The 19,605-nt window shown below is 42.4% G+C and overlaps 1 protein-coding gene across 13 annotated transcripts in view; it reads right to left on the bottom strand.

Moving 5' to 3' along the window:
• The window catches only part of LOC144763708 (uncharacterized), a 2,434,724-nt gene that overhangs the window by 586,037 nt on the left and 1,829,082 nt on the right, over positions 1 to 19,605 (bottom strand). For 12 of the 13 annotated variants that reach the window (XM_078649561.1, XM_078649562.1, XM_078649564.1 and 9 more), the window contains one exon: positions 18,671 to 18,733. In XM_078649561.1, the coding sequence (XP_078505687.1) occupies positions 18,671 to 18,733 (63 nt within the window). Of the gene's footprint in view, positions 1 to 14,327; positions 14,369 to 18,670; positions 18,734 to 19,605 lie in introns of those variants that run through there. The other variant, XM_078649573.1, reaches the window with a different exon arrangement.

The following is a 19,605-nucleotide window of genomic DNA, read 5'->3' as shown; positions in this document are numbered from 1 at the left end:
TGTTCCATGCACCACTCACTACCCCTGGGCATAATGGGTGAAAGCAGGGCAGGCTGGGTGCAGGCCTATGGCTCAAAGCACACTGCCTGGCTTCAAAATGGCCCCTTGTCCCCCAGCCACATGGCCAGGCCCTGCCTGGACCAGGTCTTAAAATGGCCCCCACCTACATGGCCAGGCCCCAACAACAACACCCCAAGAAGTCGAAAAACATACAAAAATCAACACAATCCAATGCCATCCATGCCCTCAATGATGTTTAAATGCAAGAGGCCCCACACAAAGCATTGGTCCATGCACCACTCACTACCCCTGGGCCTAATGGGTGAAAGCAGGGCAGGCTGGGTGCAGGCCTATGGCTCAGAGCACACTGCCTGGCTTCAAAATGGCCCCTTGTCCCCCAGCCACATGGCCAGGCCCTGCCTGGATCAGGCCTCAAAATGGCCCCCACCCACATGGCCAGGCCCCAACAACACCCCACAAAGTGGAAAAACACACAAAAATCACCACAATCCAATGCCATCCATTCCCTCAATGATGTTTAAATTCAAGACACCCCACAGAAAGACTAGGTCCATGCACCACAGAGTACCCTTGGGCATAATGGTTGAAAGCAAGGCAAACTGGGTGCAGGCCTGAGCACACTGCCTGGCTCCAAAATGGCCCCTTGAGCCTTGACCCCCACCACATGGCCACGCCCTGCCTGGACCAGGCCTCACAATGGCCCCCACCCACATGGCCATGCCCCAACAACACCCCGAAAAGTCGAAAAACACATAAAAATCACCACAATCCAATGCCATCCATGCCCTCAATGATGTTTAAATTCAAGACACCCCACAGAAAGACTTGGTCCATGCACCACTCACTACCCCTGGGCCTACTGGCTAGTGAGGCTTTACAGGCACCCCAAAATTAAAAGAAAAAATCAACATATAACAGTGAGCTAAAATTCCATGACATAAATGAGAATTAAGTTAAAAAAAAAATCACAGAAACAGTTGCATCATGCACCCATGACTAACCCTGAGCCTACTGGATACTGTGGCTAACCCCAATATATTTTTTAGGTCTCGCCTATTAATCCCGCAAGGGTTAATAGACGAGAGTATTGAGGGCAAACCAAGGTCTGAAACCATCGCGGATTTGGGACAGTTCGCGTGGTGCAATGGTGCGGAACGCGCGTCCACATCAAAGCCATCAGCCTCCCTCCCACAGGCAGATCGGCCTCAGGCATTCAACCGAGCGCGCGGCCTCACTTCTCCTCCCCCCTAATTATTCACTTATTTCACGGCCGCGAGGCCGTGCTTCAAAGGGATCCGCTCCCCCGCCCCCTGCTTTAAGTAAAAGACTTGTTTTTCTCGTGGCACTACAGTTGAGTCTGTCACATTTCATATTTTTACAGCACCCTTCCTCGTGCTCCTTATGCTTTGGTCCCGGTTAATGTAATTGCTGCATTTAATGGCAAGCGGGTTTCCTTACCTTCCTCGGCTGTTCATCATGAGCACAGGCAGCGTGAGCTCTAAAACGTGATATTTAGCTTCCATGCATATTTATACATCCCGGCACATCCTCACATAGCTTAGAAACCATTTAATTTAATTTAAGTGCAGTCTTACCTGCAGCGATGTGCCGCTTGCGTACTGCTTATTTCTGTTTTGGGAAAATTATTTTGCGGGCGGCAGTGTTGATGCTGCTTTGATTTCGCGAACAACACGTGGCCAAATTAGCAGTTCAAACACCCTGGTGCAAGAGTTGCGAGTGCGCACCACTCACTCCGCAGGGAAACTTCCCATTTGTAAAACGCAAGGAGAGCCTCTGTCCCTGTAACAGCAGCTCATCAAGGCACATCCTCTTGTGTTTCGGATGGAGGATCTGTATTGCACTATGGAATTAGGGTTAAAATCTGGGTTACGTTCTTCACATAATGCCGCATAATGTGCTGTAATGTCACGTAATTCTGCTCTACCAAGCTATGCGCGTTACGCCCACCCCTACTTTTGACACAAAGATTGAGGCAACAAACTCTATAGCACTAGTGCGGCCACTGAGATAGCCTGACCCCCCCAAACTTTTCATTTGAACCTATTAAAGAGTGTGGCATGAGAATCCCTGAGCACGAGCTGGCTTATACCACTTGGAACACTGCAAAGAGGTGTAAATTTGGTGCCATAAATTGCTTTATGGACGAAGCATAAGGACTTAAATTACTCGTTGACCTGTAACTAATGTAACAGCATCACTCAGCACCACCCCAGCATCACTCAGCACCACCCCAGCACCACTCAGCGCCACCCCAGCATCACTCAGCGCCACCACAGCACCACCACAGCACCACTCAGCACCACCACATTATCACTCAGCATTACCACATTATCACTCAGCACCACCACAGCACCACTCAGCACCACCACAGCATCTCAGCATCACCACAGCACCACTCAGCACCACCACAGCACCACTCAGCACCACCACAGCACCACTCAGCGCCACCCCAGCATCACTCAGCGCCACCACAGCATTACTCAGCACCACCACAGCATCACTCAGCACCACCACATTATCACTCAGCATCACCACAGCACCACTCAGCACCACCACAGCACCACTCAGCGCCACCCCAGCATCACTCAGCACCACCACAGCACCACTCAGCACCACCACAGCACCACTCAGCACCACCACTTTATCACTCAGCACCACTCAGCACCACCACAGCATCTCAGCACCACCACAGCACCACTCAGCACCACCACAGCATCTCAGCACCACCCCAGCATCACTCAGCGCCACCCCAGCACCACTCAGCGCCACCCCAGCATCACTCAGCGCCACCACAGCACCACCACAGCATCACTCAGCACCACCACATTATCACTCAGCACCACCACATTATCACTCAGCACCACCACAGCACCACTCAGCATCTCAGCACCACCACAGCACCACTCAGCACCACCACAGCACCACTCAGCACCACCACAGCACCACTCAGCACCACCCCAGCATCACTCAGCGCCACCACAGCATTACTCAGCACCACCACAGCATCACTCAGCACCACCACATTATCACTCAGCACCACCACAGCACCACTCAGCACCAGCACAGCACCACTCAGCGCCACCCCAGCATCACTCAGCACCACCACAGCACCACTCAGCACCACCACAGCACCACTCAGCACCACCACATTATCACTCAGCACCACCACAGCACCACTCAGCACCACCACAGCATCTCAACACCACCATAGCACCACTCAGCACATCCACAGCACCACCACATTATCATTCAGCACCACCACATTATCACTCAGCACCACCACAGCAACACTCAGCACCACCACAGCACCACCACAGCACCACTCAGCACCACCACAGCACCACCACAGCATCACTCAGCACCACCACAGCACCACTCAGCACCACCACAGCATCACTCAGCGCAACCCCAGGTTATAGGTGTCACATTTACGAAAGTTATAACTATTGGCATTGTAAATGACAAAGCTATTAATTTAGCTATTTTCAAAACCAACACATAAATAAAAAAATTGTCATTTACAAGACCAATAGCTCAAACTTCCCTAATGCGAGACCTATTGCATTGCAAATGCTTGTTTTTAAAGTTGTGAAAAAGTTTTAAAACTAGTTGCAGCAACTGCAATGCCCCAAACAAACAACACCAACTTACTTGTAAAATCTCAAGTCCAAAAGTGATCCAAACTCCAAAGTCCAAAAAGTCCTCAAATACAAATATCCAGCGGCAGCCACAAAAATTAAACCTTCCAGCTCCAGATCCAAATCAAAAGTGACCAGGACATGGACAAAGCACTGGGAGGAGCCTGCTGGACAGGAACAGGAAGTTGGAGACTCTGGGGCACTTCCTTCCCCCCCCCCCCAAATGGACTCCTTGCACCCAAAAGTGCAGCCACATGTCAATCTGAGGAGTTGTTATGATCAAAATCATAATTTTCAGAAGGTTTATGATGCCTGCGGTGGATTTCTTGGGCAGAATTGCAATTTTTGCAATTTCGGGAAAGCAAGCTGTTCAAATCTCCCGCCGGAAGTCAGCTGCACGCCGCATCTACGTGTTCGGCATTGTTTACTCCCGCAATGCGTGATCGCGGGCGCTTATGACGTACTCGTGTTGTCAAACTCTCGCTCTGCAAGATGGCGGGCCGCGATGACGTAATCGCAGCCGAAAAACTCTCGCGCGATCACGCAGCAAGACCCAAAATGGCGCAGCACACGCAAATCGGGAGAAAAACAACTCGGCGAAGTCAGAATCACGGTAAGTCAATGCCGCGCGCGCAATATTGTATTGTTCAAGCGCGACCAAGCAAAAAAATCCGCAGCTTGCGAATTTGTGGATTTTTGGGCAAATTTGCGTGATTCGCGGACCGCGAATTTGCCAAAAATCCGCAAATTCCGTGAACGAAACGGATTTTACGCCCACGGTTAGTCCTCATAGAGTCCGCAATTTGCTGAGAGCACACAAGGAGACCCTAATGCAGAACACTAGTATCCATGCCTTCCCCTTGGGTTATTTTTATAGACCGGGTAGTGCAGAAATAAATCATAATCACGGCAACATTTTATTCCCCCATATCTCCAACAACTTCCAAGAGTTATCATCCTTGGAGGCTGTTGTTTGACTCCAATTGCTAAACGTTCCAGGAGAGGAAATTATGGCAATGACTACAGAGAGAGAACAAGAGGGGGAACTTAAGTCTTTAATTACTATGTATAGTGATAAATTGAGAGAAGAAAAAGAGCGGGATGAGGTGGGAACGTACTAATGACTGAAACCATAATAGTGAGTAAGGCTGGGGAGATTCTACTGGCAAAGGGGGCAAAAGACACCAGTAATATGCTGATAGATGAACCCACGACAACCACAAGCGTTGATAACATTGCGGAATTAAAAATAATTTCATAGAATATAGTGGGCCATGGAAGGAATGCTGGCGATCCTGAGCGCAATGAGTACATCGAAACAAGCGATATTTGTCTCCTACAGGAGACTTGGACAATAACGATTCCACACAGAGTAGGGTATAGGACATTTCATGTAGATGCAGTCCCATCAATAAGAGGAAGGCCCTCGGGGGGCCTTGTAATATGGGTGAAAGTTACCCTTGATATCAGAGTTATCCAATTATGTATTAGCTCTCTTGACATACTTGGAATAAAAATAACAACGAAGGATAGGAGGGTGCTGCACCTATATAATATTTACAAAAGACCAGGCCCAATTTCAAAGTAGTCAAAGACAATAGAACAAATGGACTCCATCTTAAACTCATTAGATGTAAGGACAAGCATAGTAATAGGTGGCGATTTAAACTGTAATTACGAACCCATAATAGGGCTTGGAAATATTTTTGTTGATGAAGACAGTGCCAACAATATTCCCATATTGCATAACATCAATCCGGTCCCATGTACAGTGCTAGCACTCCAGGTCATGAGGTTAGCGGTTGGGCATGGACTGAGAGCATGTAATGGCCGGTTTCCATCAGACACACCAAAGGCCCCCACAATTTATATAAGCAATTCCCAGAGCAAAATCGACTACATAATGGTATCTTTCGATATTTGGTCTTATGTCGTAGATTTAGTGATCATACCTAGAATAGAGAGCGACCATCGTCCGCTGCAACTGTTACTTTATAATAGATTACTTCCGGGTGCAATTAAGAATAATAAGACAGACCGTGCAAGTTCTGACGAAGTTCTAGTCAGCAATAATCGTCGCTCACTAAAATGGGCACATATGTTGGAGCGTGGCGAAGTATTGGCAAGTATCTATAACACATTTGCCAATATCTTCTGTGTATATATACGACTACATCATTGCAGGGGAACACATTTTTAGACTTACATAAGGGGTTTTTTCAAAGCTCTCGTCCCACTGGTAACTAAAATGCCTAAAAAGACTGGTGGAGATCCAAAGCCCCTGTTGGGAGGAAAACCCTTGTACAATAAGGATTGTCGTAAAGCCAAGGTTGAACTCCTCCAAGCTTTAAAAATTAATATCATACCTAAAATAAAAGACGCTAGACACAAATATAGAAAAGTACAAGAGAAAGCTAAAATATCATGGGATGATGAGAATTGGTAAGATTTGCTCATTGCTGCTAAGAATAAAGACCAAATGAACTTTTGGAGACTAGTGGCCAAATGAAACAAAAAAGAAAAAGTAACTAAGGATGTTCATCTCGACGAGATTACTTGGTCAGAGCACTTTACTAAGTAATATGGAGCGCTATAGAGCAGTAGGGCTCCATTAAAAGAAGGGTTATTACTAAGTCCCTGTGAAGTCAAATTAGATTTTGACTTAGAGGAAACAACATTGGCTATTAATTCAGTTAAAAATGGAAAAGCACCCGGACTGGATAAAATTCCAGGAGACATATATAAGCATGAAATTAGTGTCTGGGGCCCCTATATTAACTACTTATGTAATAGCGTAGCCGCGGGTGCAGATCTCCCGAATACGTACAGAACTTTAGCTATTTGGGTGTTTCCCTGGATTCCAAATTATCTTGGAAAACCCAAATAGAAAAAAGCAAAATGACTCTTACACAAAATATGTTACCAATTATGAAGAGACATGGGAACAGCCTCAGTAAAGCTGTTTCACCAGCACTAGAGGTATTCAAGTACAAAGCTCAATCAGCAGCACTATATGGAGCTGAATTATGGGGAACGTCGTGTAAAAAGGTTTTTGAGGTTTGCGAAAATAAATGTTATAGAGCATTGCTAAGATTGCCAGTACGTGCACCACTTATACCAATTATTCTTGATCTGATTATGAAACGTACTGATCATTATGCGACCTTGAGGCCATTGATGTTCTGGGTAAGACTGTGGTCGACACCGGAGCTGCTAGACTACAAGGACGGTTTAAAAGAAGTAATGGAATTGGACACCAACAATAGTATTTTATGGTTTAAACACGTTTGTACTTGGTTAAAAAGGATTGGCTAATCACAGTTTTGGGATGATCCATCAACACTAACCCAAAACTCGAAAAAGGTTTTAAAATCATCATTTTGGGCATACATTGAATATAGTGTGTTAAATGAGAGAGTGAGTGGAACTTTAACAACCAAGTTCCTCAAGTTCAAAGATAGTCTCCAATTTGAACAGTTTTTGGACGAAATCTGTCCACCACTTGCTAAGACACTATACATGAAATATAGATATGGAGTACTGAGAATAAACTCAAACATAGCAAGGTGGTCAAATGATTAAATTGATAAGGAAGATGATGAATCGTGCACCTTATGTTTAGGAAAAGTTAGAGAAGATGAGTCACATTGCCTGTTCTTTTGTCCTGCTTATGCAGTAGCCAGAAAACGATGGATTAAACCGCTTTGTTTAAATCTAGGTGTAAGATTACACAAAGAGCCAGAAAGGATTCTAAAAACCGATACTAGTCAGGTTAACATCTTTGGTATTAGCAAGTTTTTGCTAGCAATGAATTTTGTACGAACCAAAGCGGGCCTGAAACTTTAGAGAAATCCTTGTATTTTAATACAATTGATTAAAATAGTAGAACAGCTCTGAATTGGAAAGACACTGGCAACAGCCAAAAGTGTATATATATTAATTGTAAAAAATGTTTTTATAATATCTGATTGACCATGGATTTAACCTCGAATGCCATATGTTTTTATCAAATGCCTTTTTAACTATTTAAATTAAGGTTTTAAACGTAATGATCAGATACCCCCACCATTGTTTCCTTCTAAAAACCATTTGATAAAACCTTAATTTGGTACTTGTAATAACATCTGCTCATGTTTTTATGCTTTTGCTAATGTTTTTATGTATCTTTTATGGTGCTAAAGTACGCAGCAGTCAGTGTTGATAGATATGGCTCTGAGCTGTTTTCCCCCTTGTGTAATGTAGTGCAGTAAATGCGGGTGCTGCACTGTGTTAAAGGAAAAAAAGGAAGTCTGCGTCGGACAACTCACTGCAATAATATGGGCTTCTAACTTTATTAAATTCCATTAAGAAACACATGTCCATTCTAGCAGTTTTTACTCATGCTCATTTCTCCGGAAAAGGTTCCATTCATTGCCAGAATGAATTTCAGGAGTCCATTTATCGGGGTGCATTAGATAATCGTGTTTGATTCCTATACACAATTGGGTTTGGAATTTATTAATTAAAGTAGTACCATTGATAAAATCTCTTGTCTGGTGTTGCTCCCGCTGCCACATGGCACTGTTTCTGCTTGACGTTACTCCTGGAGTAATATGCTTGTATTTTTGGGTGTCAGAGACCTCTCTCACCATAGTCTTGAGGCCAGCCGTCAGAAGTGGTTTTGATGTAACTGTCCATATTGCAGATGTTATTAAGATTGATTCCCAGTCATTTTTGCAGTAGTAATGATTTTTTACATGATGCCAAATTTATTTTTTGTCATTAGAAAATGTCATTTTTGTAGGGTTAAGTTTTAGTTTTGCAAGAGTCATCCAGGTGTGTATTTGCATTAGACATAAGTAGAGAAGGTTGGTTGAGCCGAAGGAATATGCCCGCAGTTATACCTGGCTTTCAACAAGATCACTCACTTATTGATGGTAGGTGATACCAAGTGAGTTAACAAAATCAACTAAGGATCAAAGGTATAGATTAAAGAGGAGGAGGCTAAGTATGTAGTAAGCTGAAAGTAATGCCAACAGATGGAAAAAGAGTGTGAGGATTGTGAAATAGGTGACATTGTAGCTCTGAGCACTGTCCGCACAAGTGACATCTCCATGCCCCAGACCAACATAATGGGCGAATGTAATATCTTAGTGGATTTGGAAGGGACAAATGGCCCAAATCAATTATTTGATTGTAGTGCTGATGACGCAGCAAAAATTAAAATCGATTTAAACCTGGAGGCATTAGATACCAGTCTATGCGGGGGTAACCTACCCAAAGAGGGCAGGGTTAGCGTTGACCCTCGCATTATATCTGACAGTATTAGTCCTCTCGCCCAATCCAGTTTGGTGTCATGGAACGTGGCAGGGCTGAGAAATAAGGTAACATCCTTGGACTGGCTAGCCTTTCTGGATAATAAGGATATAATCCTCCTTCAGGAAACATGGCAGGTAACCCCGGATTTTAAGCAAGGATATTTAAATTTCTACACTTCAGCCATCCCTAGTTTACGGGGGAGACCAAAGGGAGGTTTGTTGACATGGGTCAAGCAGGATAGTAGATATTCTGTTACTCAGTTGGTCACAAACAGCCCAGATATTTTGCTAATCAAACTCAAAAGCTTAGATTATAAGGACCTCTTTGTTTTTAATATTTATTCCAGGGGGCTCCCAGGTGGTAAACCCACCGAAGCAGTTGATCAGTTAGATACTCTCCTCGAGCGCTATTGCACACAAGGCAACATTATTGTTGCAGGAGATTTTAATTGTTGCTTTGAACCCCTAGACAGCAATGATATGGACCTTACAGTGGAAGAGGACTACATCTGGAAGATCCCTCAGCTGACAATACCATCCATTAAAAAATGGTCTGAGGCAGCACTACAACTTAAAGTCCTATGTGTGGAGCACGGGTTACGCGCCACTAATGGAAGAATGGGTTCTGACAAACAGGGCGCCTCTACCTTTAACAACGGTATTTCTCATAGCCGCATAGACTATATTCTTACAAATAAGGAGAACTGGTCCAGTATAGATGATATGCGGATAGAGGAACGGGTAGAGAGTGATCATGACCCATTAATTTTGTCATTTAGGTTCTTTGATTCACCCAAATGCTAGGGCTTGTGTGACTGTGTCGAGATAGCCCTCTAAAACAACCATAGACGAATAAGATGGGCTAACTGTGTAATGAACGAGGAAGGTGTTGCCGCCATGAGGGACTTGACTGTCCAGGCTATAGTGGAATTAAGGAACAATTCCACTGTGGAGGCAGTCGTATCAAATGTTAGTCGGATCCACGACAGTCTTTTTAATCAGTTAAGATCTTTCTTCGTCAAAAAGGTGACTAAAAAACAGAGTAGGCCAGTGAGGAAGGAGGATCAATGGTATGGCAAATCCTGTAGGGTTGCATATAGGGCCCTATCAGATGCAGTAAAAACCAAAGATATAGCTAAGATCAAGACTGCCCGAGTCATGTATAAAAAAACGCAATTTAAGGCAAAAAGTGACTGGGACAATGACTACTGGAGGGAGCTCCTGAGTGCTAGCAAAGAAAGGTCTATGTGCTCCTTTTGGGACATGGTCAAATGGGGTAGGGGGATTAAAAGGGGTGAACCTACTAATTATGTTTCACCAAATGCTTGGGTCTCTCACTATGCGTCCCAGTTTACCGCCGTGGAAGAGGAGGGAGAAGAGCGTGAGGCTCTTCTGAAAGCAATTGAGGGCTCAAATCACCTTTCCTTTACCAGAGCCGATATTATTAGAACTCTGAACAATATCCCAAAAGCAAGGGCACCAGGCCTGGACTCCGTTCCAGCAGACCTCTTTATGCATGATAAGGATCTTTGGGCCTCTTACATCCACTTGCTAGCTAATGGCATGGCGATGGGCTCACCAATACCAGAGTCCTGGAAGGGTGCCGAGATCATCCCAATCTTTAAAAAGGGAGAGTGCTCGGACCCAGGAAACTATAGGCCAATTAGCCTTATAGCTTGTATACAAAAGGTAGTGGCAAGGCTCCTACTGCAGCGTATTCAGGGCTGGATAGAGGAAAATGATATTCTGTCGCCCCTACAGGCAGGGTTCCGTAGCCATACCAGCACGATTGACCAAGTTTTTAGATTTGTTTTGTTATATTGGCGTGTAGTGTTACTGGGGGGGGGGTACGCTCTTTGCAGCATTCGTTGATCTTAAATCAGCGTTTGATTTGGTGCCTCGTACTAAGCTGTGGGCAGCCTTACAAGAACAGGGTATCCCATTGGATATCCTGTCACTCCTAATCAGACTGCATGAAGATAATTTTGCTCGAGTCCGCTGGAACCAACAGGGAAGCGTAACCGATAAATTCCCTATCGCAAGGGGGGTACGCCAAGGGTGTGTACTTGCCCCTACACTCTTCTCACTATACATCAACAGGGTGATCAGCTATTTTGAACAGCAACCAACCGATGCCCCCAAGTTGGATGGCAGGCTGATCCCCCTGTTGATGTTTGCTGACGACACGTTACTAATTTCGAAGACACAGCAGGGCCTTCAAAAGGCCGTTGGAGTCTTTGAAGCTTTCTGTAATGACCATGGTCTTGTCATTAATACATCTAAGACAAAGTTCATGGTCTTACACAAAAACAAACACGCCAGAGGGAAGGTGGTTATGGGTGGGGTTCAATTGGAGCAGACCCAAGTATTTAATTATCTGGGCATAACCTTATCATCCAAATTAGATTGGAAACAACATACCAACCAGCTGGTTACAAAGCACGCACAATTGACAGGAGCACTCACTAAGGAATTCTATCTATCTCATACTAGGCCAATTACCCCGGTTTTAAAGATTTATGACGCCAAAGTTGGAGCAGCAGTTCTTTATGGGGCGGAACTGTGGGGGCTCAGTAACTTAAAAAGGTTGACGGGTGCGCAAAACAAATTTTTGCGCAACATTACAGGTCTACCGGCTTCCACTCCATTGATCCCTCTCCATTATGATCTAGGGTCACATGGCCTCGAAGATATGGCCAGATATAGATTGGTTGCCTACTGGAGGAGATTATGGGTCACCCCAGAACTCTCCCAGTACGCACGGGCCTTCCTCGATGTGAGAGACTCAGATAAGGCCCATAAAATATCATGGATGAGGGAGGTTAAAGCAATTATCCCCATTGTGGGATGACCCAGTAGGGAATCCTTTTCCATCTAGAAAAATATTTCGAGACCTATACTGGAACATGCTTGAGGCAAAGAGATATGGCCGCTGTATTGAACCATCCTTTACGGCAGATTTCCTACAACTTAAGCACTCTCCGGCCCTTGAGGCTTATTGGGACTGGATTACCATCCCAGGGGACAGGAAGAAATATCATCAGATTAGGGTGGGGACACTACCACTAAATGCTCTCACTGCAAAATGGCGTGGGGGACAAGGTTCGGCCTGTCCCTTTTGTCCCGATCAGCGGGAAGGCATTGGGCACGTTCTCTTTGTCTGCCCAGAATACAAGGTGCCTAGGAGATCTTGGTTAAAACCTATTTGTGTCCAGTTAGGTCTCAAAACGGGTTGCGAGGCTGTCAGGATCTTACGAACTGATAACTCCCAAGCCGTAGTTATAGCTATAGCTAAATTTCTCCACTGGATGTGGATAATTCGGGCCCGTAAAATGAGCCTACAGTAATCTTGGCCTATGTTATTTGAGACTGTAAAAAGTACTTAGTGAGCAATGTATTTAGCGATGAATTTTAAAATATATTTTTCTCTTAATGAATGAAATGAACTATATATTTATGTTTCTTTTCTTCTTTTTAACATAACTCATTTAATGATTGTAATCTATGGGTTTTATGTTTGGCGGTAGGCCAATAATAACTGTCAATCGAGGGTAGAAGGAATGAACTGTGGATTTTACTAGCTGTCAATGAAGGGCAATGTTAAAAATTTTAAATTTTTAAAGTTTGCTTGAAAATGGCTAAGGTTGTAACTGTCTTTTATGATTGAAAAAAATCGAAATAAAGACTTTTTGAATTTGGAATTAGATGGAAAAAGAGTGTCCTTGATTTTGATCATTTGACCATTAACTAAATGCCTTTGGAGCCCACCATAACAGGCTGTACTGGCTTTTAAAGGCCTGCCTCGGTCCCAGGCGATACCAAGGCAGAGGACCTTTAATGGCCATCAGCAACGGTACATACTATAATAAGACACACACAATGTAGAAAAACTTTAACGAAGAGTACTGATTTCTTACATGCAATTGTATTATACCTGATAAACATAAAACAAGGTAAAAAACATTGACTCCAGTGAGTCACAGAATAATATAAGCAATATCAAAGGCAGAACAAGTTGAAAAGACAGTGATTCTTTTATTCTTATATATTCCTCAGTGTAGACGCGAAGAACAGAAACAAAGACAGCCGACACGTGTATCGTCTTAAGACGACTTTTTCAAGGCTGTTTGAAAAAATAGTAATAAACATTGTTTCAGTCTAATTTCATATCTTCAAGTGATTTTATCATACCAATTACACAAGTGAATGTTACATCACCCCTACAAGTTAGGAGAAGTAAAGACGAAAAAGACGAAAAAGGGGGGAAGAAAAGAGTACTTGATCGTGCAAGAATCCAAAAAAGTGCTCTGCCAGATTGCTGTTTAAGCACCAAAGAAATAACACCCAATATGTGTACAGGAACACACAACTAAAGAAAATGTGTATAATCAAAATAGAGAGCAAGTCTCTAAGGTTCTTGTACATTTAGTAATACATGGAAAGAAACAAGTGTTAACAGAAACCTTCACCCGACAAAATATATATATTGTTCTTAAAAATACCTAAGAACGGTAGTTCCCAACTGAGTCTAGGTCATACGATTGTTGTCAAGAGCGATCTCCAAAAAACACATAAAAGGCCAAGGCTCCTGAATTTGGAACACATACGTAATTATGGGCATTAGAAAAATGAATGGCAAGCGTAAGCGATATTAACTTGTGATTCGGATTTGACAAATCAGGAATAAAAACTAATTAACCCCTTGGGCGCGGGCGCGATTCTGCGCCTGTGCGGCCGTTTTAATGAGTGGGCAGGTTCATGACGGCCCCCAGCCGTCATCAGCACACGCCCACCGTGATGCATGACGGCTGGGGGCTGTCATTAGCATGGAAGGGGTTAAGGTTAGTTTAATTAAACTCTCCTTACGTAATCATTGTGATACACTCAAGTCTAATTTAGCTAGTCTAAAATATCTAAGCTAGAACACCAGAATTTTTACAAGCGAAACAAAAATGGGAAATGTTCTGGACAAATATTATCCTAATCATTGTCAACAATACTTACATAATACTTAGTAGCATTATATAAGTAGCAAACAGACTAGCGAGCATTTCACATGCCTCACATCATTACAATACCCACTAGGTTCAAGTGCAATATCCCATGGTCCAAACTGAAAAAGTGCAATTTGCCTGATCCGAAGTCAAATGGACCCAAAATATTATGGCATTCAAGTATCAAAAAACTAAAAAGACACAAAAAGAGAAGGGGGATTATGGGTATAGCCTCCCAATTAAGTCTATGTAGCCCATTTGTACGCCAAATGGAAATTGGTAATAATATACTAGCTCTAGATACTCACTTATGGAGACAATAACTCCATGCGCGGAACGTTTTCCAATTTTTGGCTCTAAGTTGTGAATTTTCAGTATAGTGCCTTCGTATAGTGAACTGTGGGGAATAAAAAGGAAAACACTCAAGGAATAACTCATCCAAAAGGAGATATTGCAATAAAGTGTTAGCACAATACTATTTTGACCTAAAGACTCTAAAGGAATGACCCCGAAACGACACCCCAAGTTTACAAACAGATCAAGAGTGAAACTTACTTATTTCTTAGAAAATTCATAGATATTGGTATTTTAGCAACGTTCCGGCATAAACCACGCTTGACCGCATGACCTTCTACACACCCACCCGCCAGCTACGATCGACCAGCCTCGCCCTCGCCTCCGTACCACGCATCCGCAGAGCCACCGCCGGAGGTAGATCCTTCTCCTACCTGGCAGCCAGGACTTGGAACTCCCTCCCCACCCACCTTCGGCGAACCCAAGACCATCTCACCTTCAGGAAGCAGCAAAAGACCTGGTTGTTCAAGCAGTAACATACCCCTCTCCCCCAGCGCCTTGAGACCCTCCCGGGTGAGTAGCGCGCTTTACAAATGCCATGATTGATTGATTGATTGATAATGTGGAACTTACGGGCGGTCCACGGGCAGGGAACTGCAAAGATTTAGAGGCCACTATAAGCACTTCCCAAGTTTGCACAGCATGAAAACAAGAAGTGCAGGAAATACCTCTTAAAATTAACGTGTCCATAAATATATTGGTAAAAATCTTTTTCTTATCGTATTGTGCGTACATACGGCATAAGGTCCCACTATGTCAGAACCATACAGGTGCAAAAAATACAAAGGACTGGTGTGGAACACGGAAAGTTAAAAACCCGCACAAACACTTTCAATAGTTATCTAAATTGTAATATTTTGTTACGATTTTACATATAGTGCACGCCTGCTACACATATAAAGTTCATAAAGGAAAGGAAAGAAAAAAACATTAAAAGTAAACTCACCCCGTCTCATAGAGGAAAACGCTCCTAGTCAAATCTCGCCACAAACAAACTTTTCCAAAAGACGTCACATAAAAAATGCGTCGGATTTCTACCTATTGCGTCATGACGTATACGTCCAGAAACATGCCCCCGTACCGAAGTAAATGTACTGCCACCATATTTGTAGTTTGTTTATGCCATTCGTGAAAATTATGTGTCTGAATGTCCAGACCGTAAACGTTTGCCGCTTACGATAAACTGTTGTCATCTACGGAGAATCATTCCCCGTGCCTACCCAAATCTAACAGTTAACGAAGTTATATGGTCAGGACAAAAGAGTGGAAACAATGTTACTGTAGGAAAGATAGAAGGGTAAAAATAGCCCAAACTGATATAATAGGTGCTGTGTTAGTAACCACACGTGTTGTCCCAGCCAGCGCTTTCCATCAAGTGAGTGAGGACAGCATATATTATAGGACAGTAAAGGTAAAGCAGAATAGAGTAGACGAGGAGGTGGCAGTGCTTACACCTCTTACATAATAAAGTTTTTCAACAGTAAAAAAAAGTCACTAATAGTAAGTTTTTAAAATGACATCTGGCACTTATGAAATACATGATTTAGTAAATTTATCATATCATATGTAGCAAGCAACAACATGCAGCTTATAAACAAGCGTAACAAAACAGGCGGGCATATTTCCTTTCCAAGATATTTGGGCGAAAATTTCTACAGATTAATACCTTAGACATCTAAGTATAAATAACCAAGACAATTAGATTTCTACCAGGTAATGCATCACCAATATTCATTAGAGAACAGGATGTGCATGGTATCATCAGAGCATAGCATTATTACCAAAACAGACGTAACAGATCGTTTAGGAACAGTTTATTAAAACATGGTACTTCCAATCTATTACAGAAACATCAACGAGAGAAAGATAGAAATACAAAGACACATCTTAGTCACAAGGGAAATATGAACAAGGCAGATTTTAACTCCTGAACAGAGTATAGTAAAAGCGATCATTTCCCTTCTTATATCAACACATTACAACCCTGTATATATCGGGTGCTTTCCTGTCCATATTCCCAGCGAGTCAATATCAGCAGATCCATGGTGACCAAGTATGTATGTTAGTCTCTCCGGAACACGTACATTTCTTTATCGATATTGGGTCCATATTCCACAGATCTGAGTTTATTAATCCAGACAGCCTCTAGTTTATGAAGACGTGTGACTTTGTCTCCCCCCCCTTGGGTGGTCTGGCAATTGTTCTAGACCTTGAAATCTGAGCTGGGATAGCTCAGCAGAGCGGTGTGTCATATTAAAATGTACAGCTACAGGATAGCTAGCATTCCCGTTCCTGATTGCTCGTATATGTTCCTGTATTCTTTCTTTGACAGGTCTAATAGTGCTGCAGATATAGATTTGTTTACAAATACAGACAATGCAGTACACCAGGAACTTACTGTTACAGTTCATGAAAGATCTGATCTTAAATTCTTTATTGGTGTTGTATCTAAAACTTTTGATTTTGTCTGAGCAATGTCCACACTTGTGAAAGCCTTACAGGTGGTTTACCTGGCCAGGTTATGTTATCTTTGCATTTCTTAGGATTATAAAAACTTGGACTTAGGATGTTTCTTAAAGTCTGTCCTCGTTTGTACACAATGGCAGGCTTGGTCTCTATTACTTTGCAAATGTCAGGATCAACCCTTAAGATATGCCAGTGCTTGTTCAATATTTCAAAGAACCTGCTACTTTGAGAGTTAAATGGGGTCACCATAACCACTCTATCTTTGAAGGTATTCTTCCCTTTTTTGCTAGTTCTCTGTAAAAGTAGTTGTTTCTGATCCAATTTGCTCGCTTTCTTGGCAGCCTTAGAGAGGACCCCCATATCATAGCCCCTGGCGCTGAATCTATCAACTGTATTATTCATTTCCTGCTTAAACACATTATCCTCACTACAGTTACGTCTCACTCTTGTGAGTTCTCCAAAGGGAATAGAATTTACCTGAGAGCGAGGATGTGCAGTTTCTGCATGTAATAATGCGTTACAGGACGAGGGATTTCTATACAGGGCAGACATTATGCAGTTGTTTTTAATATAAAGTTTGAGATGCAAGAAACAGATTCCACTTGCATTATGAGAATATGTGAAAAAGATGTTATATGTATTAGAATTAAGGAAATTACAGAATTCTTCTAGTTGTACAGTATTGCCAGTCCAGATTAGTAGCACGTCGTCGATATAACAACCCCAATAGATCACATGATCAATTAAGTGATTTGGGCATTGGGACCAAATATAAAATGTCTGCATACAACCTACAAACAGGTTAGCAAAAGAGGGAGAACATTTCGACCCCATAGCCACTCCCCGATGTTGTTTGTACTAGGAGCTGTTATGGAGAAAGACGTTGTTCTCCAGTACTAGTTTAATCATTTCCATTATCATGGAGGTATGTTCCCAAAGGGAGGCATCTCTGTTCGAGAGAAAGTAATTAAAAGCCTCTAAACCTTCACACATGGGTATGGATATATATAAGGAACTGATGTCTAGTGTGACAAAGCTGCAAATGTCTGACCAGGTAAAATCCTGTACTTTGTTTAATAGATCTTTGGTGTCCATAATGAAGGAGAGCAAATTAGTGACAAAAGGCTGAAGATATTGGTCAATAAATTCCGAAATATGCTCAGTAGGTGAGCCAATTCCAGAAATGATTTGTCCCCCCGGGGGAAAACCCCCGGTTTGTGAATCTTTGGAAGAATCGCCTTTTTCGTCTTTACTTTGCCTAACTTGTAGGGGTGATGTAACATTCACTTGTGTAATTGGTATGATAAAATCACTTGAAGATATGAAATTAGACTGAAACAATATTTATTACTATTTTTGTCAAACATCCTTGAAAAAGTCGTCAAAAGTCGAAACACGTGTCGGCTGTCTTTGTTTCTGTTCTTCGCGTCAACACTGAGGAATATATAAGAATAAAAGAATCACTGTCTTTTCAACTTGTTCTGCCTTTGATATTGCTTATATTATTCTGTGACTCACTGGAGTCAATGTTTTTTGACTGTGTAAGGTTGTGTTCTGTCAAACCAAATTTGTTTATTTTGCTTGTATAGGGGTACCCTCTATACATAGTGACACTGTTGGTGGCACAGTGTCTGACATAGAGCACACTGGAGAATATCCACTGTATTTCTTTAACTTTGAGGCAAAACTATTATAGATGTGCTGGCTGTAGTATACCACTGCCATCAAGTGCTCTTGATAAAACAAGGTAGTATACATTATAACACAAACAGATAATGTATTTGAAATGCCAACTACACTGAAATGATTTAGCTAAGAGGGTTACTATTGCTCTAAACAAAGACATTATCAAACATGCTTTATTTTATTTTTTACTTACTAGGCTTTACAGTCATTGGAACTGAGGAACTAGCCTGAAGACCTGATTTTGTAGATGGTATTGCTAAAGAGAAAATATGAAAGAAGAAAGTATTAAAACATTATATTTTTTATAAACATTTTTTAGAAGGTGGAGCAGCATACTTCTAGGCTCCACCTTCCATATATCAGTTATATGAATTTCAGTGCAATCCATATATTCAAAGCATGTTTAGCTTTATTAATCTGCATGCCCTTTTCTAATAAGAATTGTAGTAGGTCATCACTTTAGCATGTTGAGAAATCATATGTAACTGTACCAAGTAGAATTATAATCAATATAACCATCTTTACTGAATGCACGTTAATGTTAAAAATAAATATTTGATTGCTAAAGATTATTAGAGCATTGGAATGTTGAGCGCTCCACTGAACACAATGGAGCATACTGGCTGGTATAAGCCCAGAGCTCCACCATCCCAACGTACGTCTTGAAGTTTCTTCCTTTTTAATTTAGAAACTTCTACCCAAAGTGGGTGGAATGTTCTAATAGCCTTATAGCCCTTCTGCCTTGGGTTATAGCATTGTTAAAAGCCCACACCTGTGACTCAGGTTAAGGGCCTTTAACAACTGGTATAACCCTATCCAATGTGCTATAAGGCTATAATAAAACTTTAATGTGCTTCCATTTTGATTCTCGAGTTAACTTAGTCTGAGGTTTGGCCTAAGCTCAGTATTTTGCACTTTAAAAGTTGCCAGTATGCAATTTTTTTTATACCTATGCAGGTGTGTTATCGGGTTCCCTGTTTGCTAGGGAAAGTTTTATTCATACATATATTAGACTTTTAGTAAGGCTTGGGAAGAGAACAGCAAGCAGCAGATTTGAGACAGTACAATTAGCCTCCTGTGCCTAGTGTGCTAGGAAGATGCAACTCTCAAGAACAAGCAGTTGTGTAC

Source organism: Lissotriton helveticus, chromosome 6 (genome assembly GCF_964261635.1).
Source record: "Lissotriton helveticus chromosome 6, aLisHel1.1, whole genome shotgun sequence".
Lineage (NCBI taxonomy): Eukaryota > Metazoa > Chordata > Amphibia > Caudata > Salamandridae > Lissotriton > Lissotriton helveticus.
The sequence above is the reverse complement of the archived record's forward strand: the minus strand, read 5'-3'. Positions and strand labels throughout refer to the sequence as shown.